This window comes from Girardinichthys multiradiatus, chromosome 18, assembly GCF_021462225.1.
Source record: "Girardinichthys multiradiatus isolate DD_20200921_A chromosome 18, DD_fGirMul_XY1, whole genome shotgun sequence".
Classification (NCBI taxonomy): domain Eukaryota; kingdom Metazoa; phylum Chordata; class Actinopteri; order Cyprinodontiformes; family Goodeidae; genus Girardinichthys; species Girardinichthys multiradiatus.
In genome coordinates, this window is record NC_061810.1 from 17419561 (window position 1) to 17445923 (window position 26363).

At 39.4% G+C, this 26363-nt stretch overlaps 1 protein-coding gene across 1 annotated transcript in view; it reads right to left on the bottom strand.

Moving 5' to 3' along the window:
• Positions 1-1151: 1151 nt before the first annotated feature.
• LOC124883819 (mitochondrial intermediate peptidase-like) overlaps positions 1152-26363 on the bottom strand; it is a 33097-nt gene continuing 7885 nt past the window's right edge. The window contains exons 9-19 of the mRNA XM_047391190.1: positions 26206-26266; positions 26020-26072; positions 24689-24842; positions 24488-24565; positions 22093-22300; positions 21444-21553; positions 21285-21359; positions 20378-20494; positions 14892-15013; positions 13590-13663; positions 1152-1439 (exon numbers count right to left, since the gene is read on the bottom strand). Coding sequence (XP_047247146.1) covers positions 1339-1439; positions 13590-13663; positions 14892-15013; positions 20378-20494; positions 21285-21359; positions 21444-21553; positions 22093-22300; positions 24488-24565; positions 24689-24842; positions 26020-26072; positions 26206-26266 — 1153 coding nt within the window. The 3' untranslated portion in view covers positions 1152-1338. The remainder of the gene's footprint in view (positions 1440-13589; positions 13664-14891; positions 15014-20377; positions 20495-21284; positions 21360-21443; positions 21554-22092; positions 22301-24487; positions 24566-24688; positions 24843-26019; positions 26073-26205; positions 26267-26363) is intronic.

Below are 26363 nucleotides of genomic sequence, written 5' to 3' on the forward strand. Positions count from 1 at the left end.
CAAAACTGGTTTTAAAGGAGAAAAAGCAGACTAACAGTAAGCTTAACATTATGTTATTACACATAACATTATGCCTCTGACCTCAACCCTATTGAAAATGCATATTTTATTCTTAAAATCCAGGTTTGAGTTACAAAACCAACAAATCCAGCCAGAATTTTGCAAAGGACCTTTTTAAAGAATAGAGGGTTTTCTCTGCAATGTCTTAAGGGAAATTTGTGCAAATATCACTGGGGGTGTATTTATATATTTGACCCAATATGTATAATGTTGATACTGTTTGGAATAATGAACCCACCCTTTGAAAAAAGAAAGGTCCAAATAAATAATTGAAGCCTAACTTAGTGTATTTAAACTTCTGACTGGAAATGTACATTTACACAGGGGCTGTACTTCAGTGTAAATTCAGCTTTCTGCTGAGAGAATGCGCTTTGATAGGAGCTGGAAGTAGACGATAGAGGCAGCTGAGCTGTAACCAGACAGTCAAACAGTGTTCTCTGTGCGGTGGAAGCCACCCAGCTTGCTCGGTCTGATGGCGTGCTCACACCTTCTGCAACCATGTGGAGCTTCTCCTCAGGCTCAGGTGTGAGGCAGGCAAGCAGAGACAATGTTGAAGGGAGCAGCTGCAGCTCAGCGTGTGATTACTGTCTGAGAAGGACGCGACACAGGTATTCATTCAGGCAAAATCACAAAAGCCTTTATTTTAAAAGTCCTGTGTTCCTTCTCATTTAAACTTATTTTCTGGCATAAAGTGACCATTAATCTGATTGGACATGCCCAAACCCTTCCAATTGTGTGGTTCATATTAGACAAAACCCTGAACCAAAGTTCTGTTTGTCTCTGCACCCCACCCCCCCACCCCATACCCCTGACAGACAAAACAGATGGAGTGGCATTAATTCAAAGCCTAAACAATGAGCACATGACAGGAAGAGCAGATTAAGTATTCTTCCGCATGCTGATTCGAGTAGGAAAAAACAACGATGGGCTATCCTGTGAGCAGAACAGCAGAGCTGGAGAGCTGATGAATTCGTGAGAATCAACGAGAAAAAGAGAAAAGACTAAAGAAAGCATAAACCCAAAACTTCTTCAAGACTTTCAGTGTGTGGTTAGTATTGAACCAGTTGAAAGGACACAATCCAACTGCTGCCTTTAAAGTGCTCAACAACTCTTTAATTCATATTATGTCAACAGGGGACTGGGACTGGTACATTAAATAAGTCAATATGACTCCAAGTGTTCCTATAGAAAACATGTTGACAATTAATTTACAGGTGAACCGAACATGTGGCCAGAAACCATCCGTGTCCTTGCTCTGCCTCTGGAAGGTTGTTTTCATCAGTTTTCAGAGTCCATGAGAAAGGTCTCAAAGTTTGGGTTGAGCTCAGACACCAACGCGTCCACAAAGTCCTCGATGCCGGGCCGTCTCTGCAGCATGCCTGTCTCACACAGAAAACACAACAACTGGTTTTTAGGGGGGTCGCCAAAGCTTTGGAAAGGCACTGGTTTGAGCCCATTTCGTATTTTCATTTCCACAAAGGAGATAAAGGGATACAGCACCCTGAAAAAATATTTCAGACCCTCGGAATCTTTAAACATTTTGTTATATTACAACCACAAATTTTTATGTACTTTTTATTAAACTCTTGAAAGTGTGGCATGCATTTGTATTCAGCCCCTTTATTGTGATACCCTAAAATAAAATCCAACATAATTAACTGCCTTCAGAATTCCCCCAATTATGAAATAGCAACCTCCTGTGTTGCATGATTATGCTCTGGTCTGTTCTATGTTTTAAGCTTCTCTATCCACTGACAAAAAGCATCCCCACAGCATGATGCTGCCACCACCATGTTTCATCAGGGGGGATGGAGCGCTCAGGATAATATCCAATGAAAATGTTTCGCCACAACAGCATTTTTCATATTTTTCACCTATTTTACATGTTTGCTGTGTCCCCTACATGGCTTGTGGCAAACTTTAAACAGGACCTCTTTATGAATTGGCTGTACTGATTGATTTGATTTAGGGGTATCAAAAAAAAGTGATCTGAAAATAAGTCAGCACCACACATTTCAGACTTTTTTTCTCTTATTTGTAAAATATTCCCTTCCATTACGATCCTGCATAACTTTGTAACTTCTTTGGCTGTTTAAAGAGCTACATCCACAACGATAAGAGGAACTTTTCTTCTGTCTCATCGAAAATGTAACTAGTGCGGTGGAGTATATATATAACTGCAGACGAGTGAGAGCTCTGGGAACGTCTGTGTGATTTCAGAGGCCGTCTGCCAGCTCATGCATAGTGGAGTCTCTCGCTCGCTTTGCAATTCAGCTCCACACTTGCTTTGAAGTCAGTTCATTTCCCCTTGTGCAGCTGCCAATGTAAATAACACCCCCCAACCCTTCTTTCCTGCATGGGTCACCTCCGCTGAACGCACACATATACTAACAGACCAGCATATCTGCCCAGACACGCATGACTGGAAATGAATTGAACATACAGACGCACCGACACACACTGTGGGGAGTTTATGCTGCTGCCACCCTGAAACAGACACAGCAAGCACAAAGTACTCGTCTTGCATGAGAACATTAGAGGAAAAAAGGGGGTGGGGTGGGGCGGATTTTCCTCTCCTCTTACCCACCCTCCACACCCTGCCCCCTGGCTACAAGATGACACCAACGGTACAGGGGTCTATAACACACGGCGACCGCAGGGTTCCCGGGTCCCTGGGAATGAGACAGCCACATGAAAGCAGACCGAGGCTGGGGACGACAACTTTATGACCGCTTTAAACTGGACACCAACGTGTTGAGAACAAGTGGATATTTTAACGACTAAAGTTACACATAAGGTCAGGCTGGTGGCAGAAATAAAATGCTTTAAATATTTGTAACCTATTTACAGCCTGTTGCACATTACATATGGCCTGAAACTTTCTGTATAAATAAGTAAATGACTCTTAAATCTTAACAGTCTCCTTCACAATAACACTAATATTCTGTTATGCCCTGAATAAAAATGCTATTTAACTTTGTCTTGTGCTGTTCATATACTGTTCAGTGCATGCCTTTGCACATTTATAGGTCTTTTATGCATTTACATGGCACCAAAATACAGACATCTTTAAACAAAGTGTTTTGCTTACAAAGGTATTCACTGAATAATCTTGAACTTTTTCACATTTTGTCACAACCACAAACTAATAGATTCTTTAGGATTTTATGTGACAAACTCAAAAAAGAAGGATTCCAGTTATCAAAACTTCTTTACAAATAAAAATGTTTTTTAGTCACCTTTACTCTGATACCAGCAAATAAAGTCCAGTTACATCATTTGCATTCTGAAGTAACCTAATTAGTATATAGAGTCCACTAGAGTGTAATACAATCTCAGTATAAATACAGCTGCTCTGTAAAGGCCTCAAATGTTTGTTAGATGAGACCAAAACGCAACTTTCTGGTCGATATTACATTATGTGGCCAGAGACTAGCGCTGGAAATCACCCTAAAATCAGCAACCCAATGATGAAACATGGTGGCGGCAGTATCATGCTGTGGGGGAAATCGGTTGTGCTGCTTCATGTAGGTCTTTCACATAAAATCTCAATAAAATACACTGACGTTTGTGGCCACTAAGTGACAAAATACGAAAAAGGTCAAAGGGTGTGAATACTTACATACTGCATTTTGTTGAACTATTAGTACAGGCAAACTATTGCCTCTCTTTTACTGATCAGTTGTGTCACAGCCTTTTTGATTACTAGATAATCCAAGTAGTCTCTGACTGACCTCCAAATCATACAGTTGAGTATTGAGTAATTGTAGCCTGTTCTGGCTCAAACATCTGAATAACAGCTGAAATCTGCAGATTCACACAGTCAGTCATCCTTTCAGCTACTTCTGCTTTCCACCAGCAGCTGAGGCCCAGATACTCTAGCAGTCTTTCACCATGCTTGATAGTGTTTCAGTTGGCAGAAGGTTATACCAACTCTTGGCCAGAGCCAAACTAAACATGATCTGTGCTTTGTGTCCATTGTTGCGAAAGCTTTAGGATGGAGGCTTTGCCATGTGAGTCATCTCGTATTTAAGAGTTTCCATTTCCTTTCATAATGGCTCTGATGCAGCCATTGATGAACTGGGCTTCTACCCATTACAGTCATCTAAGGGCCACCATCGTATGCCAGCAGAGCCTGGGTAAAACAGCAGGTGTTAAAGGACACGTGAGAAATCGGGGTCTCTTTGGAGAAACTGCCAGTGGACTTCTTTTCTTCAGAGTACTTTAAGAGCCTATGCTGACTGAGAACTGCAATACTAACTGTGGCCCAACAAAATGTGTAAAAACTGGTGTGAGAACATTTAAATCAACAACTCTCCTCTGCATTTAACTGCTAAGGTTAATCTAAATGGATCAAATGTTCTAATCGCACAGTTCTCAAACTGTGGAACAAGTATTAATGGTGGTATATAAAAGTGCATTAGATAATCTGGAATTCATTATTTGCATGGTAAATGTGATGTAGAGCAAATAAGAATCAGCCAAAAAAGTGAGTTGATAAGGCACAAAGACATCTCCATATAATCAGAAGCTAATCAAAGGCGAAGTTCAGCACAGAAAATTGTAGGACTCCCAGTCAGAATTGAAGTGTAAGACTGGGAACCAGAAACAAGTGCTGATAGCTATTAATGCTGCTTTCCATTCACTGCAGAAGTTGGAACCTGGATCTAGGGATGACATTAATCCTAACTAAACCATGTCCAAATTCAAACAATAGAATTTGGTAATATCCTCAACCAAGCTAAATAATGGTTTCTCTGCATTTTGTACTTTCAAACACTGCAGCAACATGTTGAGCAAAGGATGCCTAACAGCTGTTTTCCTGAAAAATTCAATGAGACACAAATAGTCAGAATAAACCTTTTAAAATGAGGCTGTTGCTGTTTCATATGCAATGATTTTATAGGTTGATGAATGTTAATGAAAGAACCTCCAACTTTCTACCATTCACAATTCCAACTTCTATTAACTTTTCCGTTAATTGTTCCAACACAAAAAGAAGACATGATACATAATGTTAATACTTTTTTTCACAAATAATGACTGGGATATCCCTGGCAAATTTAGATTTAAAATTATTTTTATTCAACCAAGAAGTTGGTTTCTGATAGGAAATGGGACAGGAACTGTTTAAAAGATAAAACAATGTAAAATCATTACCAGCATAGAAAACATGACTTATCTGTTTTCAGTTACATTTTATTAAAATCGTGGGATGTCCAAATTTATTTTTATTCTTCTAAATAACCAAAATACTTTTCTTTTTGGCATTAGAGCAATAAAACCCTTTTTTGCCGACCAGCTTCTTGCATGTTTCCTCAGATTCTCTATTGAACTGAAGTCTTGACTCTCATAACTTCCAGCCTGAAGACACATGTTGGTAAAATATTACTTTAAACCCAAATCTGACAAGGGGTATGAATAATTATGGGCTTAATTGTATATCCAGTAAAATCTGACTAAATATCAAAGGTTTGTTAGAAGGAAAAACTCAAGGCGTTTAATAAACCTGTTTGATAAGGGTAAACACTTGTAAACTAATATTTCTTTAAACCAAATTCATCATTAAGCTCTCTTACGTAGGAGTCTGCTAGCATTCAACATCTTGACATGGTAATATCTGCCCATTCAATCTATCAAATTGTGTGTCCACAGCCACCACCAAGTGACCCCCACAGCTCTTCTGTCTCAGACCGTTGACTTTGGCTAGGCCATTCCAAAACCTTTGCATGTTCCTCTTGTGAAGTCATTTTTTTTTTTTGTGGATTTGGATGCATGCTTGCACTGATGCTGGAAAAAGAAATCCCTCTCCCTTGTCAGCAAACACGTGAAGGTCTTGGACCAAAACTGACTGGTATTAGGAGCGATTCATAACATCGCACACCTTCAGAAAAACCTCAGTTCCATCTGAAGGAAAGCAACCCCAGAGCATGATGCTTCCTCCACCAGATTTCACTGTGGGTGTGGAGTTTTGTTGGTGGTGTGCCGCTTTGTTTTTCTGCCAGTTGTACCATTTGGAAATATAGCTCAAACGTCCACATTAGGCTTCATTAGATCATAACACATTCTCCCAAACGTCTGGAAGATTTTAGCCAGGCCTGGATGTTTTTCTTGGAAGGAAATGATTCTGTCTTGCAAACCTACTCTTTAGTCCAGATATATGGGGAATACCGGAGATTGTGGTCAAAAGTAGAACACAAGTACGTGTTTTCCTGCAGCTCCTTCACTGTTATGGTCAGTCTCTATGTACAGCTTTTTGACCAGATTCTATCTAGTCCTTTTCATCAACTATGGAGAAATGTCCAGGTTTAATAATGCCACAGTTGTCTCCATATGTCCTCCAATTATTGGTGTCTGTCTTCACTGTGCTACAGTCCACATGTAAAGAAACTAAGAAACTATTCTTTACTCCTCTTCAATACCTTTTTACAAAGAGATCCTTTCGATGCTTTGTAACGTCTCTGCAAAGTACGGCTTAAAGATTTCCAACGAGCAAATGTGGACAGCTGAACTTTATTTCAGGGTAATCAGATTCACTTTGATTGGAGGCAGATGTGAAGAAGACTGAATGCTGAATCAAAAGGTGCTTCAACAGAGTGTTAGTTTAAGGGTGTACACATTTCTGCAACTAGGTTATTTCTGCTTTTTGTTTTTTAAATGTTTTCTTTAGTGCTTGGTTTTTACTTGAATTAAACAGGATAATTGTCAGATTATATGTGTAAAAAAATTGGAAATTATTTATCAAAGTCAGATTTTTTTACATAAAAAATGACATTTTATCAGGGTTTGAAGACCTTTGTTTTACTTTTCTGAGAGCCACTGTAATTATACTGTACCCTTCAACCAACATACCCAATGACCTCTATCATAACACAACAAACCGAAAAAGTCCAAGTCTTTTTGTGATGCTGTTCATAAATGTCTGTCAAGATAGTCGTAGTAGTTGGAAAACTTTCTATAAAACGTTTGAAACTGTTCTAATCAGAAAGTTACAAACCACAGTAAAACCAAATCCTCCACAGTATGCACCACTGTGATGTACAAACAGGCTACGACCCTGTCCTAATGTAACCTTCGAAGCTACGCTCTGTTTAAACTTACACTACAATCCAAAGGCATGTTTATTTACAGAAAGGGTGGTGTGATGATGGCTATCTGTGAAAAAAACTTTGTAGCCTCTAGCAGCACTGGGTCCTCGTAATGACAGCTCTGGGGACACAAATTCAACAGAAATGCTTCAAAATTGCTGTTCTGCCTACAGCTACTCTTGGTGAAACTCATCAATCCTTCTGAGTTATGCCTAGAAAAGGTTGCACCACAATCAAAAAAGCTACTAGGAGTTTAATGACCATCATTCTTTAAAAAAAAACTAAGCTCTCCAGTTTTAAAAAAAAAGGTACAAATAATTGTTTATGTATTGATTGTTACATAGTAACCTTAAATAGAACGCATGAAAAAAAAAAAAACCAGTTCATATAAAAGTACAACACGTCATCGATCTATCATAGTTAAAAGCCAATTTCTAAAATAAGTGCATCCCAGCTGCAAAGGTTGGCTGTTCATGATTTACTGGTTTCTTTAGTAAGTGAGATACACCCACAACTTGGAGCAGTCATAATGTTACATTTCTGCTTTAACATGCAAATAAACCTACAGCAAGCAATAACTCGGCACATAGCCTTAAGTCCTCCGCGGTGTCATCTTTCCTGTAATAGTATTATTCCCATATTTCAGGTTACCAAGATCTGACAGGAGTATATGATCCCACACTTCAAGACACATTGCTGCCTGCTTCAGTAGCTGCTGTGGCTGCAGCCGGTGGAAAAGATGTCAAGGTGCGAAAAGCAGTTACCTCTGTCAGGCCTGGAGGCAAACCAGAGGCCCACCAACTCTGTAATTACAGCTTTGAAGTTCAGGAATAGTTTCCTCCAAATGCTCACTTTAGACAGGTTCAGAAACAAGCAATACAAGGATGATGACAAACAGTGTGCAGTGAAGGTCTTTGTTCAGGACCCTTTCTCAAACTTAAAACAAGTTTAATGTTAGAGAAGACGAACCCTTTCAAAATCTGCAAACTAAACTCTGCAATCATGACACAATACTTTGGCAGAGGGAAATGTGTTTTGACTGGCTCAAACCTTTGTGTCAGCTTCATTTTAATCCAGCCTGATCATAAGCACAAGTAAAGCGGTTAGAGCACAGCCAGAATCACTCTAATTAGAAGACTAATTGCTATAAAAAGAAACAGGTGCAGATGTGCTTGAAATCATCTTGGTTACTTCCAAAGAAAAGTGTGCAGTCAACCTCACATGGTCTGTGTGAGGATGTCGCACTTTAATTGTTGCCCCCAGTGCAGAGCTTACTCAACAAACGTGGGTGTGAGAGCATCTGTTCGCACACTGAGGAAAAGACAGTGAAGCATCCTGATACGATCCAGGTGTGGAGCTGGCTTCCCATCAAAGAGGAATTGCTCAAAAATCTGCTTTGGAATTGACATAATCATCTAAACATCCAGGAAGTCTGGCGAAGATCTATATTTTCTAGCTTGACGGAGCACCCGGTCACAAGCACAAAGTGATAACTAAAGGCTCCGAAGATCATTCTCAGGTTTTGCACCCATTGAGAAACCTTGGTCAGCGATTGAAGTTGAAAACAAACTGATCAACATCTAGCAGTTGTGAGATAAGAATGAGTCGCCTACAGTCAGGACGCGGCCCGTAGTGTTAGTAGATGCTCATTAATATGACTTTTGATGCATATATGAATATAAAAATGTATGCCTTTCACACATTAAATCGAGCTGAAATAATCTTTTATCCCGCAGGTGATCATTCTGTGGTTTTTAAACTATGTCTAAATGTAATGTTTATGATTGTGAGACTGTTATGATACACTGTTTATTTAGATGCAAGCATTTGAATACATGTCAATTATTGCTCCTTAATTGATCTTATTCTGGTCTTAATGCATGTTGGCAACCTCGAGTCTGCTCCTAGTCAGCAATAACACCCTTCTAAAGGCTAGGGAAGCTTTCCAAATCGTTTTCTTTATGCCTTAATGCTGACTCAGATCAATTAAATAATCTGTAATTCCATATGGAATAACACATGAGGCCGGGGTGTGTTTTTGGTGCATTTTAGTCAAACCTGGGATGCATGTCCTTTGCTACCTGGGTCAAACTGGGGGAATGATAGGCTGACACCAACCAAAAACCACAGAATCCCTTCAGAGCTTTTCCTTTACACTTATGACAGATTTACACTACTAGTCAAAAGTCAGGATACACCTTTGCCATTCAATGGCTTATTTTTATTACTTTCTACATTGTAGAAACATGGTGAAGACTTTAAAGCTATAGAACCAAAGTATATAGAATTATAGAGCAAACTAAACATTGTGTAATAACGGAACATGTTTCATATTTTAGATTCTTCAAAATAGGCACCCTTTGCTTCGATCACTGCTTTAGCATTTGTTAGCTTCGATGAGCTTCAGGAGTCAGTCTCCTGAAATGGATTTCCAGCCGTGTTGAAGGAGTTCCCAGAGGTAGAAATAAAAATACAGATAAACCATTAAATCAGAAGGTGTCCAAACTTTTGACTGATAACCTATAGAGCACTAAATTATGTGTACAAATCACTTAATTTCAGACTGAACTGTTTATATTGTAATTTTAGGAAAAAATATATTTTCATTATATTTCTCTAATTCCTTTTCCTGAAGAATTCCAGTTAAGACTCCCTAAAAAAATGAACTTAACTGCATTTAACAGTACTCCACTGACTGATTAACAAGATAATTTTTTGGTCCAAGGGTCACATCTGTCAGTCTGCTGCCACGTCAGCCACATCCCAAGTGGCTTATGCTCGCTGTAGTTGTCTTTACGAACGGCATCTTGCCACAGAAAACCTACAATCAGACCCAATGCGTTTCCTCTTCTGCCAGCGTGTATTGGAAATGCAGATTTTCACTGTAGAGGCAGCTGCAGTGAGGCTGGTTTGCCTGAGGAGGCAGTATAAATCCAGAGCCAAAAATCATATGCAATCTTTGACAGTCAAGCTGGGAGGATTAATTCAGGTTTCTGAGAATTCCTACAGATGGTTTCCAGAATAGTCACATCTAGTGCTTAATCTCCAACATAACACATTTCTTTGATAACCTTTGGTCACACGTAGCAAAACCATTAAAATCTAGGGTGCCTTTGTCTGGCCCCAGCTATCTAGACGGAAACAATATCTAGAAGTGCAAATCATTTGCGTACATTTCTGCCTGCTTGGTGGTAGAAAAGCTACCAACTGCTATATGAACTGGAGAATCAATCCTCCTTTTAGAATCCCCTAAGACCCAATTGTTCAGGCTCATCAGGAGATGAGCCTCATCTGACATCGCTTTACTGTTACACCTGTTTCGCCTGTACTGTCACTTAAACACAAAAGGCAATCAAAGTGTTACTTGCTGTGCTGGAGCCTGAAATATGATCCTCCCCTATAGGGTGCTGTGGAAAAGCTGACAGAGAACAAATGTTTCATTAACTGACTGCCATGATACCCTAGATTTTCCTGTTGCGCTCGTTGAAAGTCAAAGTTTCCGCCTACGCTGCTTGCTAAAAAAAAAAAGGTCACAGTTGAAGTAGCGTCTTTACCAGCCTTCCTTTCAGCCTCCCGTGCAAGATAGACATCAGACTGAATGTAATCTGTTGAAAGCAAAACTTTTGATTTTTCCTAAAAATAATGTAATATTCACAAAGGCTTTGAAATATGGCTGCACGGTGCCGCAGTTGGTAGCAGTGTTGTCTTGCAGCAAGAAGGTCCTGGGTTCGATTCCCGGCCGGGGGTCTTTCTGCATGGAGTTTGTATGTTCTCCCCGTGCATGCGTGGGTTCTCACCGGGTACTCCGGCTTCCTCCCACAGTCCAAAGACATGCCTGTTAGGTTAATTGATCTCTCTAAATTGCCCTTAGGTGTATGAATGAGTGTGTGCATGGTTGTTTGTGTGTTGCCCTGTGATGGACTGGTGACCTGTCCAGGGTGCAACCCGGCTCTTGCTCATAGACTGCTGAAGATAGGCACCAGTTCCCCCGCGACACACTATGAAATAAGCGGTAGAAAATGACTGACTGACTGGCTTTGAAATAGTGTGTAATGGGACTAATTTGTGACGTAAACTGCAAGATGAAAAAAAAAACATACAAAGACCAAACAAAGTCCTGGGACTCGGCTGCCGAGCCCGACCAGATCTATTTCAAGTGTGCAGCATTCAAAGCAATGGAAACAGCCTGGACCATGATAGGACTTCAGGTTAAGTTAGTCGCTCACCTTTCACCCGCTCCTTTCCTTTTTCAACTCTGCCCCTCTTACTCACTTTGTCCTGAAGCCTCTGCTGTGGATTTAATAAAGGGGTTTCCATTTCAGCACCGTCTTTCCTGGAAAACATCCAGTTCTGGAGCAGGGAGGCATCCACATAAAGACTGGCCTTTGGGTCCCTCTGCTAGGTGTGCTTCCCCAGGAGCATTTGTGCCCCCTTCTATCACCTCACTGATAAAAACTGGGAAATTTTATGAATCTCATTGGAGGAAGGCATTTCTTTGTTTATGTGTGTTCTCAGTTACACTGTGTCCTTTCTCCTTTTTAACACTAAAGCTGGTTAAAATTTAAACAAAATAAATAAATCATAATTTTAAAAAAACCCCATATTGACCCTTTTAGTGGGTATCCAGCAATGTTTCAGTTGTAACTTAAAACTCTTTCCTACATCCTACTTGGATGCAGCAATCATGGGTGGATGTATGGAAAAATATGTGAGATGGAGAGTAAAGTATGGAGATTTAAATATTCTACTGTATTCTGTTTTTGTAAATAACAACCTTTAAGCAGTTATTAAACATACTTATCATTAAGCCCACATTTCTGTATTAAAATGTTTGAGAATTGCAGACCAGCAGCTAATTTTCAGCCCGGTCTTTAGAGCGGTTTTCCTTGCAGCTGATTTTAGGGGGCACAGAGTTCATTCCTCCTCCTTCTACCAGGCATGCACCTTTCAAGAAAGCCCATAAACACCTTACATTCATAAAACCACGGAGACTGCAATCCCAGTATGAGAACGCTCCCATGGTACTCAGCCTGAGAGATAACAGCTGCACACACAATAAACTCAGCTCCAGCTAAAACATAAAGAAGTGACAGAAAAATAGTTTGAGTGACCCAAAAACCTTCAAGTATAACTGGATTAATGGATGTCGGATGACTGCCAGATTTTCAGAGGGCTCAAGAATTGCACAAACTGATTAAGAGTTAAATAATAATCAGTTACAAATTCAGGAACTCATTAGGATACAACTAAGTAACCTAAAATTTGGTAATTCTTGGTGATCCATGTTATTTGTGGTGTCTATGGACCCCATAAATATACCCCCATAAAGGACCATTAGTTTGTTTGTGCCCAGGAACTGTAAATGTGATAATCCGTCCCTGATTTCACCCATTAACAGCTCACAGTAGAGAGCGTTATCATCTCCCTTTTAGGCATGCTCTAACCTCCAAAAACAAATAGAAAACAGGAAATTCTTCTCTTTTGGATGTGATAAAAACACTTTAGACAATGCTATTAATAACTTGCAAGATGAGAAATTCACTAGTGAGGCATTACTATCCTGTTTTTAAGTTAGGTGAAAAGCAAGAATACTAATTTTTCTTTACTGGGGTGCACATTGAGTGCTTCATGATCTGAAGTGAAAAAAAGGATTTTATTGTAATCTGGGAACATAAGACATTTCTTTCACTTACTGACTAAAGTTTTCTGGTGCCCCCGGCCACATGTTCTTTCAAGCACAGAAAAAGGCATGTTTTTAAAGAATGCAATGTAGCATCTTGGCAGGACAGGAACATAGACCCCAGCAAAATATTGTTCACATCTATCATACTAGTGTAATATATCCAAAGAAGTCAAACACAGACACTAAAACCTATAATCACCAGTTTCTGCCTCTCCTTCCCTTTTTGCTTTGGTCTGTGGACAAATACAGGAGGCGGGGAGGCAGAGAGAGCAGACTTTATATTTAAAATCACAGAGGAGGGCTGGCTTTGTCTCTGGGACAACGAAGCTCCCGTAAACAAAGATAAGAAACCACGTGAGGTGTGTAACTTTTAGATATATGCCATGGAGGAAGAGACTGTGCTAAACCACAACAGCTGTGAACACCTTAAAAGGGTGCAGCTGGATGAGCTGCCTCCATGCCTTCAAGGATGTTTTTTTGCTTTAAACAAGAGAAGACAAAGCAAGAAACCCAAGAGCTGCCCAATTAGTTTGATAAAACAAATTCATTCTAGTGAAGTAATTAAACACGCCTTTTTTTAATCTCGCCACAAGAAGCTAGCATTATAAGGCATTAATTCCTGTCAAGATACAGGGCTGTGAAATCACTTTTGTGAAATGTTGAAGAAGCTTAAATACATGTTTGATGTGTCTGAAACACTTTTAGCGGGGAAAAAGGGACTCACTCCTTCTGTATTAGCATGAAAACATTTAACTTGCCTTCTACCATTAACATGGGCTCTTTTGCTCCTCCGTGGGCCAGCATCTCCCGTCGGTAACGTTCACCCATGTCCCTGACAAAGACACAAAGGGACAGGGTGAGACAAGAAGGAGAAATGGTTAGAGGTAGCTTTGTTCTCCCATTACCACAGCTGCTGCAGCCCAAGGCCAATTTCACTCCTGTTAAAGCAAAAAGGTAAACAGAAGATAGAGCTGCTACGGTAGATGAAAAAAAAAAGAAACTCAAAAATAACGTAAAAAAAGATGCATCAGAAGGTCTGAATTTCAAAATGAAGTTGTGCTTTGTCCAGGTTCAGTTCTTTGTGTTATTACAGGATGTGGATTCAGGTGTATATTTGTGAATCCCAGTAGACACCTGCTGGTTCCAGTGTCATGTTCTTCATGTCCCAATCAGCATCCGGTTGAGACTTGAATGGTCCCCAGAGGAGACGGCCTGTCAGGTAGAATCAGTCTCAGAGCTGCAGGCATCCGACAGCTCAACGCTGTGTCTACATCCTTCATTTCCCTTTCTAAAGATACAGGACGTTTCAAAAAGACTTCTGATCATAACTTCACTAAACTGCAGCTAAGCAAATGATTTAACTGCATAGAAAAACTCCAAGAATCAAAAAAAAAAAAAAAAGGATGTAGTTAATGTGACTCCTCTTATAAATGATTCTGAATAAACTAGTTTTTAATCAAGCAATTAAGACTTGATTAAAAGACAAACTAATGCTAAACATTTATAGTACATGTTAAAAGGGCAACAGAGTAGTTAAAAGTGACACGTTTCCTGCTAATTTACGTACTGTGGAGATGCTCTGATCACCAGAAGAAGGCCGTGGACATGAGAAGTTCTCTCAGTCTGATAGATCTGGAGGAGCGTTAAAAGACTAGATGATGATGTTGAGTTAAAAGTAACTTCAACCAAGCATTAGTTTGAGGATGTGCACACAGATCATTGGGACGTCACTTATTTACACTTGTATTTGTTTTTTGTTGAATTTAACAGGATTAAACACGTTCAAGGTGGAAAAACGTATGAAATGATTTATCATTGTCTAACCTCAGCAAATCCAAAACCAACACACACCAACTAATGCTGATGACATACAGTGTGTTTTTTAACATTTAAAACAAGGACTGATTATGAAGTATTGGACTGGGACTGGCCAACGGTAAATGCCCATTCTTAAATGACTCGGGTCAGGACATTCCTAACACTAAAAACCAACAAAGTGGTATTTATCCTCAGTTTTAGGGTCTTCCAACTGAATGATAATCAAGAAGCATTAGGCTTACCTGTTTAATGGATCCTGAACGAAGCACTGGTTCCACACCATGGACGCCACGGCCCGCGACATGAGGTATGAGTAGTACTTAGCACCATAGCCAATCAGGTGGCTGAATCTCAGCTGCCATGCCTTAAACAGAGCAGCCAAAATAAAACATTAGATCATTTCAACTGTAGATACTGTTACGGACTTTACAGGCAAGATAAACTGCTTATGAACATTGGCCATCAAGCAAAAATAGACACATTAGCATAAGTGAGTTCCCAACAATGGTTGAGCTCCAGGGAAATAAAGATAAAGCAGTGATGAATCCAGTGCAAAAATGAATGTATTATTTCTTTTAGGTAGAATATTTCGACAGTTTTAGCTCAATAAATTGGATTACAAAGATGAGCTGCAAGAAGGACTAGATCAGAAAGAACGTGAAACAATAAATGTACAACACAACGTGCCCGCAAGGAAGCAATAAAACAGTACACTGGTGATCAAAAACAGTCAGTGCCTGACTCATAACCGCTGGCAACCCCCATTTTTAATGCAACGCACATCTCTGATTTTATTAAATACAAAAATAGATACAAAAAAACCCATTCAGTGCATAGAAATGTGTAAAAAGCTTAAAATAAATCAATCTTTTATCACACCCGCATAATCTCACACTGATATTTGTAGAAAATCTTGAATTGTTTAGCTGGGGGTGGAGGTAGAAATGAAGAAATCTTTTTCTTTGTCTTTATTTTCAAAATAAAGATCTCTGCTGGTGCAACAAAGACAAGCTGACAAAATATAGCTGTTGCTACATAAAAAAATGAATTACAGCTAACAAGGTCCTTCTATAAAAAGGACAAACATGGAAATTCCTAAATGCCAGAAAGCCCCGTTCTCCTCCTTTCTTCTCTACCCCCGTGGTTGCCAGAAGGGGCCCCTCGCCATATCTATAAAGGCAAAGTTTTTTATGATCTTTGCACTCTGGGGAATTCAGCTGGCGAACATTCAAAGACTCTGCAAGAAAACTTCAGTGCTACCATTATCGTGATATCAGACTGAACGCCTCCGTCATAAAGGTTGGTCTTCCTTTAGGATTTATGTTCTATGATTATTCTATCTGAGTGTTTGCCCAGTTAACTGATGATTTCTGTATGAAACCATAATAAAGATGACCGAGAAAGTTTCTTGTTTTCTGATTTAATGTATTCAAGTGGTGTTGTGTAGCTTGGTCAATAATTTCAAAGATGCGAGAAATACAAAAACGGTAGATTTGTTTTTTTTTATCCAACTTAATCTTTAAGCCTTTGAAACAAAGCTTAGAAAAATAATTCGGTCGCAGTTGAGAGACATATTAATATGTTGACTTAAAAAAAAACAACACAGTGTGATTAGTGATTTTATCGGAAGTCCACAAATATTTAATATAATGAATAAATAAATTGTCAATAAAACATACATTACATGAACTCATATGGAGAAATACAGCAATTAAAAAATATCTCAGAAGCACTGATTGTGAAGTTCTGGGACAAGATACATGCTACAAATAAACATCTGACCAAAGGCTGATGGCAACATTTTTAAGATTTATGTTCTTTCTAACAGGGAAACTATGAAATATGCATCAGCAGGGGGGCAGATGCTGGTATCAGGGTATACATGGTTTGAAAAAGCTACTGTTTCAGCTACTGCTGTACTGTTCCTGCTGCATCATGGCAAAGAAACCCGTCGTAGTAACCATCGTTTTCTCCGGCTATAAGGAGTATAGAGTAACACAGTACTGCCGCTCCACCACCTGTAGCTGCACACTGCCAGTCAGCTGGCAAAAAGAAGGCTGCTTCACTTTTTCTTCGCTTGCTGGAAAGACAAATTGACTGTCTGGAGGAAATTTCCCAGTTGTGAAAAACCTGGACAGTCATAGAATGGAAACTAGGTGCGTCATTCATCATCTTTATGAAGGTAACGCTGTTTTAAATTCACAGTTAACAAGCTATAAGTGGTATATCTGACCAACTAACCTGCAAATGTCAGCTTGTTATTGTCGTTCTACATCAAACCAGAATGTCTAAACGCTTTGAGCACTAAAAATAAACTATGATGAAGTTTAGTGGGATTTTATTCTATATTGTTGCTGAAGATTATGTAGCAAAAATCATAATAAAATGTATTATAACATTATTATAGTTTTAATAATCAATATGCTGTATGCTATTTTAGCAGCAGCAGGAATAACTGTTGCTTTACTCCAAGCTGCTAATAATTACTGCCGGGAAAATCTCATACCAGTCCATACAAATAAGGCATTATAGGAAAGTAAACAGTTCAGTGTTTAAACTTGCCATCCTAAAATTAATAAAGGAGCTCTATTTTGTCCACATTAATGCACAAAATAAATAAAAAACATTTTGAAAAAGAAAATGTGTTTAAATCAAAACCAATATCTAAACTTCTAACTGCTATTTCTACATGTTTTGTGTAACATGATTCATTTGTGAACAGTTCCTATTTTCCAAGAGGATAATGAGCGATTCTAGCTGACTGCAGTGTTTGTCGGCCATATCTGTGACTACTTCAATAACAGCTGTTTGAGAGTTTAAACCAAAGTGTTGGCTGATCCTCTCCAACTGTGGTCAAACAGCTTAGAAGATTCATCTTCTCTGAGCAATCCAGCGGCAGGAAAAATACTCAGGCGCTAAAGTGTCACGCCGACATGACTCTTCTGGGCTGAGGGGACTTTAATAAGAGGGGAGTGCACTCTTGAGAGGAGTCACAGCTCACATAACTTTGTAGCGAGGAGACGTTTGCTGTGTAAAGCAGATATACAGCAGCTGGGATCACAGAGATTAGGGGGCCTGTTGAAGCTGTTTGACATCTAATTCATATGAATTCATTCTTCTCATTTTGTCACGTTCCAGGAACAAACTTTAATGTATTTTGTATTACAGATAAACACAAAGGAAAGCATAATTGTGACGTGGAAGGAAAATCATTAACTTACTGCATTCAGCAATGTTGAGTCAATCCATTTCAGAAACATCTTTTTGCTCCAGTTACAGCTGCAAGTCTCGAGTGTGTCTCTAACAGCTGAGCTGTGAACACACCTCAGTCAAGTTGGATAAAGAGAGTATGAACATCCACTCTAAAGCATCAGCACAGGCTTTCAGTTGGATTTAGGATTGGACTTTGACTGGGCCATTTTAACATATGAAAATGCTTTGATATAAACCATTCTATTGCAGCTCTGGTTGCATGTTAGGGTCATTATTCTGTGGAAAGGTAAACCACTGCCCATGTCTCGAGTCTTTTGCAGTCTCTAACAGGATTTCCTCCAGGATTGTCCTACATTTAGCTCCATCCATCTTCCCATCAACACTGACATGTCCCCATTGAAGAAAAGCATCCCAAGTAATAGTGCCCTGTTGACAGATCCTCTCACCTGAACAGCGGATCTCTGCAGCTCCTCTGGAGTCACCATACGCCTCCAGGCTGCTATTCTAATTCATTCTCTCTTTGCCCTGGCTTCTTAGTTTTGATAGAGCACCGTGTCTTGGTAGGTTTACACTGGTGTCATAATCTTTCAAATGTTCTGATGATGAGTTTAAAAGTGCTGTATGTTATAACGTTTAAGTAAGAGTTTTATGCTCTAAACCTCTGATACACTTCTTGATAATGTCATGAGCTGCCTGATGTGTTCCTTGGTCTTCCTAAAGATGTTCGTGCAGTAACCTTCACTTACAAACCTCCGAGGCCTTCACAGAACCACTGTAGTTATACTAAATTGAAATTACACATAGATGGACTCTGATTGCCCTGGATTGTATGCTGGAGTATCGTAGTAAATGGGGCTAAAGACAAATGCAAGCCACAAGTCTCAGAATTTTAGTTTTAAAATAAAATTGAAAAGCATGGATCATTTTCTTTCCACTTCACAAAGACACACGGCTTCTTGCTGGTCAGTCACATAAAGGTCCAATAGAAATACACAGACGTTTGTGGTTGAATCAAGACAAAATGTGTCATGGGTATGAAGCTTTTCGAACAGCACTGTAGGACTTATGTGTAGATAAATAAAATAATAAATAACAAAAATAAAATCGACTCAAACTGGAAAAATGGGAAACACCACACTGCTGCTTGCTTTGATTCATGTTTTAAAACAGTATAACCAACTTTTCCTTAAAATTGGGTGTTGACACATCTGAAGAAATAAGAAGCCATTGAACAGCTGCTCACTATTATTTCTAAGTGTTTCTGAAGATCCTTTAAGTACCCGTCACACTGTCCTTCCAAATTAGATTTTAGACCTCTAAACTTCTCTTTTGCTTTTAATCCCTTTGCATCAAACTGGATGATTAACATCAACATATCTGAGAGAACGCATGCGGGTGACGCGTCAGCGCGATATCCTCCTGATCCTCACTTTCAAAAGACACAAAGTAACTGCGGGCTTTTCACTTCTTGTATGGGAGATAAAAGACACGTTACACTCTTTCCAAGCTAAACTTGCACTTTCTTCATCATGCTACACCAACAACTCCGTAATTGTAGAGAAGAACGTGCAAGACATGAGCTGTGGTGTAATTAATGCTTTTAAAAACAGAGGATCATCGTTGAAAAGAGGAAGAAACACACAAAGAACAGCGAGAGAAACGTCTCACTTTCTGCTAGTTGTTTCCCTCTAAACAGCATCTTAATCCTAAAATTGAGCATGTGGTCTGTGTTACTGGCAGCTGATCCTCTCTCTCAGTACACGGCAGTAACCAGTAGCCTAATGCTTAGGTCAAAAAGAAGCTGAAAAAGTTGCACGAAAAAAAGGAAAGCAAGTTCAAAGCTTTCATTGGAGAGTTGAAATAAATCCGCTTTCCCTTAAGCTGCTGGAGAACTGCTGCAGCTTGAATCAGGATCCATTTCTGCACAAAGTCTCTCATTATTGGTTTGGAAAGGTAACAAGTACCAGCAGTCTAAAACTACAATCTGTGACAAACAGGCAGGAGAGCTGTGAGGAGAACCACAGGCCCAGACATCCATGTTATGAGGGAACATTCAGCTTTTCTACAATCTCTATACCTGATGGCACCCCACGTAATTATAGCTCCAAGGGAATTCTGTATTAAGACCATTGCGAGTTGGACTACAACTTTTTTTTTTTATTCCATTTCGCCTCTTGGCTTCGTCCCTTCACCCACAGCTGCAGAAGTGGAGAAAACGGAGCCCGTTTTATCGTTAAAGGGCTGGGAGGAAGAGTTTCAAAAACTTCCCATAGGAGAACTCAAAGAAAGACTGAGTGTGCTCTGTTATTTCAGCAGAGCTTTAAACGGGACTTTAATCCTTTAACTGCCTCTGTGTCTGAGGGCATCATATAAAAACGAGACAGAAAGTAGAGACGGAACAACAAAGCTTAGGGGTTCTCATCACAAAAAAAAAAAAATGTTTTTAAAGGCCCTGATGAAAAGAATCCAAGTTACACCCATAATGAGAACAATGCTTAAGATGATGGGGATGTACCGTGTTGGGTATATAAGGCAAGCCATAGAACTTCTCCTGCATCTCCTTCAGGATTTCTGTTGTGGAGCGGTCCTGTGGTTTGCCATGGTAGATCTGGTCCAAGACTGCATAGAAAATCTGACAACAAAAAAAAACCCAACAGCCACAACAAAATCAGACATGTTACACACAGGAGGAAAAAAAATACCCTGTAATAACTCAAGGACGAGCTTAGCTGTGGCTTGAAAAACACAAATGATAAAAGCAGCGCCCTCTTTCCTCGGAAGGCTCAGGGCTCTCCCGCACGCAGGAATGTGAATTACCACACGAGCTGGCGGCCAGTTTCCTATATGACTTTTGCCCCAGAGCAAAATCATATAGGAAACTTTCAACAATCACATTTGCATGGGATTTGTAGCATTCTTTGAAAAGGTGGCTCTACCAGAATCATGAAATTTAGATTTTAGTTAGTGGGTATATTGTATTGGTTTACTTGTTATATGCAGGATAACACGCAGTCGCCAATGCAATGAAATGCTTGGGATAAGAAGAACCGTTTAACTCACTATAAAAACAAAAGCACTAATGGCGTGCAATAAAACAAAAGCATACATCGTGCAGCAGCAATAAGCTAATAAAGTGTCACAAATGTGCTTTGGTGTAGTATTTTTGTCCATTATACCATAATAACAATCCAATGTTTCGTTCTTTTAATTTTATAACAGGCTAAAACAAATCAAAGGGTTTCATGACTCCAGTGTAGTCTAGCAATGTCTGGAATCATTGAATGTTTTGTAATGAATCTGGATTTGTTAGCTGTTATTTTAGTGCACAATAAAGCTTTAGAGTTTCCAAGCATGTATAGAATTGACTTTAACTTGCAATCAAACTTTTGTGATCAAATCATCAGACTTGAGAAGGACTTTACCTGCAGCTGGGTGTCTGCTGCTCCACACACCTTCTTGGACTCACACAAGCGAGCCACCATGCTCTCAGGCAACGGCTGATGAAACGCAGACAGAGCAAACCTGTCAGCAACTTTGTCTTTCACAGCATTATGCTCTTCATTCTGCGAAGTTGCTCATACCTGTCCAGTTTCATAATGACGGGCAAACTGGCTTATTACTCGATAGTCTGTGGCGAAGTACTCCATGAGGATGGAGGGGACTTCGGCAAAGTCAGTCGCACACCTGGTTCCTTGAAGAGCAACATGAAAACTTATGAACTTTGGCTTTTCGTGATCAAAGGTCAAATCAGAGTGTGTGTGTGTGTGTGTGGGGGGGGGGGGGGGGGGGAGGGGTGGGGGGGGGGGGGGGGGTTAATCTTGCTATTCGGTAATGATCTCTTAAATTACTTGACATTTTTCAGCACCATCAAACACTGGAAATGGTCTCGAGCGTCATATAAACCTTTCCTGGGGTCTTACACTTGATCCGACTTACTTTCCATTTTAAAATCCCCACAGTGTAACAAAAACCCTTCAGGTCTGTGTTAAACAACGTAATTCTAGCTCGTGACATTTGGGACTACAACCAGTCATCATTTACAGATTGGGAGATCATAAAGCTCATAAAATGTCAAACTGGGATCACCTTCTGCTCTGTTGGATTGTTTTTACTTCACTAAATCCTGTCTCACTTTCCAAAGTAGACTTTAATTCAAATAAGCCCTTTAAGCTTTGCGTGGTTAAAGTTTTTGATTCGCTCAGAGGGCGTGTGCGTCCGCTCTCGCTGCACCTGTCACGTGTTGGTAGCGAGTCCTTCCTAGCATGGAGTGCATGGCGTGGCCCATCTCGTGGAAGAGGTTCTCCATCATGCCTGGAGTGAGCAGAGTGGGGGCGCTCTTGGTGGGGTGGGGGAGGCTCAGCATCAGCACGACAACTGGCAGCTGGTACTGGTCCGTTTCTTGGCACCAGCGTCCACCCCGGATGGTGAAGTGACAGTCCTGAAAAGCAACGCAGTCAGTCATATTCAATAAATTAGAATATCAATGAACAGTTTATTTATTATAGTAACTCAAATTAAACACAGAGATAAATTACACACAGACTAATGTTTTCAAGCCAGATTTCTATTAAAAAATTATGGTTTTCTGCTTACATCTAATGAAAACACGACATTTATGATTAGAATATTACATCAGACCAATAATAATTTTTAATACAGAAATGTGGGCTTAATGAAAAGCATCTTTAATGCCTGCTAAAAGGTTATTTACAAAATGTATTTAATTTTTATTAAGACTCATCCAAACTCATTTTCTAATTTAATTAATGGCTGTAAGGAGACTGTTGGTAAGATTTCTGCAAATATATGAACTAAAATGTAACTTAATGTTCATATAAGACCTAAAAATGAATAAAAAACTCCAACATTGCTACGTAAAAAAATTAAGATCTACCAATGTCATATTTTGCAAGAAAAAAAACGAACCTCTAATTTGAGGCTTAGGCAACAGACTCAGTACATCTGCAATGAACAGAATTAATTAATTAATTTAATGAGTGTACTCTTATTATTCACAACAAAGTGAAGTGTATCACGGTACAAACGGAGGTTTTTGATCATCTCAAGGAAGACTTATTCGTGCTCATCAGTCCTGAGAAGGTGAATTTCAACCATTTGTCTGCAGCCCGAGCCCAAACTCATCAGATGCTTTTATCCCAGTATCCCACATGAGGAGTAATCCAGGAGCTGATTTTCCCAAAAGTTACAAAGCTAAAACTCTAAGAAGCTAGATGCCTTTCTTATATTGTCTTTATTGTCAAACGTACACCTAACAACGAGGATGCGGATGGGAGAACTTCCAACTGGTCACTGCTCCTCATATAAAAAAAACCAACATCTCTGCTGCAGGTCTGAAGTTTGCCTAATATCAGTGAAACATAATGGTGGTAGTGTAACAAAGTGAACTTGATTTGCTAAACAGGTCAGGACAACTTTCCTTTCCACAACAGAAGATGAGTTGAAAATAAAACAAAAACATAATTAAATGTCTAGACATCCTGGTTGATGTCTCAGCTCCACCTATATTTGGGTGTTTTGTTCCATCTATAAACCCATTTTCCATTCCCATTTCTAAGCAAATCAACTGATTTTTCAGTATTTTAGGACATATCTATAGTGTCTGACCAGCAGCACAAATAAACATATAGTTGCACTTACTGATGACTAAAGAGAGCAGATACTTAAAAAAAAGATGAATGTATTTCTATCAGCCACAGAAATAAAACAAAAGACCAAGTTAACTTATTTTTATGTTATCTTCTTTAAGTCTGTTGCACTAATTCTTACTCACTAACTTTTTTCTTTATTTATGTTGTGGGATATATCGGCTGATCACTGTTAAACATATTAGGCGCTTATGAGGCTTTTGTTGTAGAGATGCACCGAGATACTGGTTAATGGCTGGAAACAGACCGTTGAGCTTGACCAAACCCTGACTGCTGACCAGCTGGTGAAAGTCTCAAGGGTCTGCAGTGTGGATGCTGTTACTAAGGAGAGATAGTTAAGTGAGCTACTTTTCAGTTTCAATAAGGCTTGTATATGTGAGAAGGTATGTAAAAGGAAACTATTTTGTGGGAAATGTCTGCGGTTCATTCAGACTGCAAGAAATATCAAGACTTTTAGCAGATAACAGGAAGGCTGAACGCACAGCAAAGTTGCTTTGTTTTCCTTTTGAGCTTCCAACCTCTGATATGGAAGATGCTGGATTTGGAAATCTCAGATTTAAAGCAATATTTTACTTTTGCTCAAACATACACAGACACTGCTGTTTTAGTAATGCTAGTCATGCTAATCCCCAAGCTAAGATGCTAACGGCAGTTTAAAATGTCAACTCTTTAAGCTCTTTAAACCCTGCTCCCTCACACACGACATGTCGTTGCCTCTGGTCCTTATTTAACTAATTACTAACTACTAATGACAGGGGGACAAAAAAATATTATATATAAAAAGATTGGCTACAAATTCTGATCAGTGCATCATTGTTTTTTTAACCCATTAAGATCCATTTTAGGCCTGATGTGAACACAAGCAAAAATGCTAATAAACTGCAAAACAAAGGCCAATCTAACATGTTTGGGTTATTTTATTAACAGGAATTGCACAATCTGTAGGTATGCTTACTTACCTGATGAGGTTTGTCTCGTCGGTGGAAAAAGTCACAGTAGATATATCCCAATAACCCTTCAGTTTCATGCACCACAGCCTAGACACACACACAGACTTTATCATATTCATAGCACAAGCTGTAAGTAAAAAAAAAACTAAAAAAACCTGACCTCTAAAAATAAGTGTGATTTCAAAAGAACATTCAGATGATTTCAATCACCAGTTTGCGGACGTCATCGCTCCATATTTCTCCAGCGCCGGGATGTTCAGACATGAGGGAGACACCATACAGCTGGGAGAAGAGGTTGTTCAAACCCTCCATACAAGCACCAAGGGACAGGTAAGGACTGTATAAGCTCGGCTCAATGTTGTACCTGGAAAGAGCAAAAGGGAAATCAGAACACTGAAAAGGAAAAAACCTATAATTGAAATAATCCTCATCCAAATGTGAGAGATTCTGCCAAACATCTACTTTATCTGTCAAGTAACCTTCAGGATTAAGATTGAAGCCTCACTTCTCTGTGTTCATTTCTTTCCAAACATAAATACAGATGTGGTGCACATGATTAGGCATATCCACTTATTTGGCAGCAGTGTCAGACAAGGACATTAAATATGGATTAAAATTTGGTGAAAGTGACTCATCGATTAAAAACGTGTTCTCCAAATGTTACACAAGTGACCTTAACTAACATAGGACAAGGCTCCAAGATGTCCAGATTTCATGGATTGCGGAGTGGTTTCTCCCCTGCTGAGACTCTCAATGTTCTTCTTATGTTTGACCACAAGGGATTTTAGATGAACACCACTAATCCCAAATGGTTATTTACCTCCAGAACTCCATCCATGTACTATCAGCAACTATTAAGAGTCAAGTTTCAGCTCTGATATTTACACACACATTTTAGCACTCCTTCAAGGAAACATTATTCCCCCTTTTCAGGGAATGGCAACATTTAATTGGATATATTCAAATGCCTAAAATTTACTTTGGTCAAAAATGTTTGACTACAGTATCACTGCCCAATTATGTACTACTTTGCATTGGTCCCACTAGAAAACACTGAGGTTTGTTGTTGAAACATGACAAAATACTGCATTATGCTATTTACTGTGCATGGTGACAGGATAAATTTGGGTACCCATCCAGCGTGGGTTTTCACAGTCCTGGATGTAAACTTTTTTATTTTTCCTCAGATTGTGGATGTGGACAAGCACAAAGATATTTTCTCATAGCCATTTCCTCACCTATAAAAATCAAGACAAATCTGCCTTACTTGAATGGCTTATAAGAGATACGGGCCTTAATGTTACATCATATTTACACTCTAGCGCAAGAAAGAAATTCTTTGTAGTTTTCTCAAGTAGGAGAAGGAGACAACGACAAAGCAGCTCCCATGCTTCTCCCATATCACCCTTTGTAACAAGTGACACCCGAGGCACAGTTTGGCTGCACTAACTGAGAGAATGGAAATATGACCGTCAAAGCTCATCACAAAAATACAGCTCAACCTGATTTTTTAATCAAATGACAACAGTTAAGGTTTCCACCTTTCAGCACGCAGGACACCACTGAGGAATGGATGATCCCAGGGCATTAACTCCTGTGGGAAAACAAGAGTTAGAGATTGTTAATGAAGCTTGAACTAATGTGCAATAATGAAAGTATCAGGGTAGCACTGTGTACCAAACGAACATAGTCTTGCTTGTAATGAGAAAAAGAAAAAAAACACCCACAGCATTACGAGGGTTGAGCTTCTTCTTCATGTCTCTCATCATCTGAAAATCTTTTGCTGTTCTGGGAGATAAAAAGAAAAAAGTAACAAGTTATGAGCCAACTGTCTGCAGGCATTCATTCCTGGCTGTGTGCACCTCTTTCTGCACAGGGCCAGTGG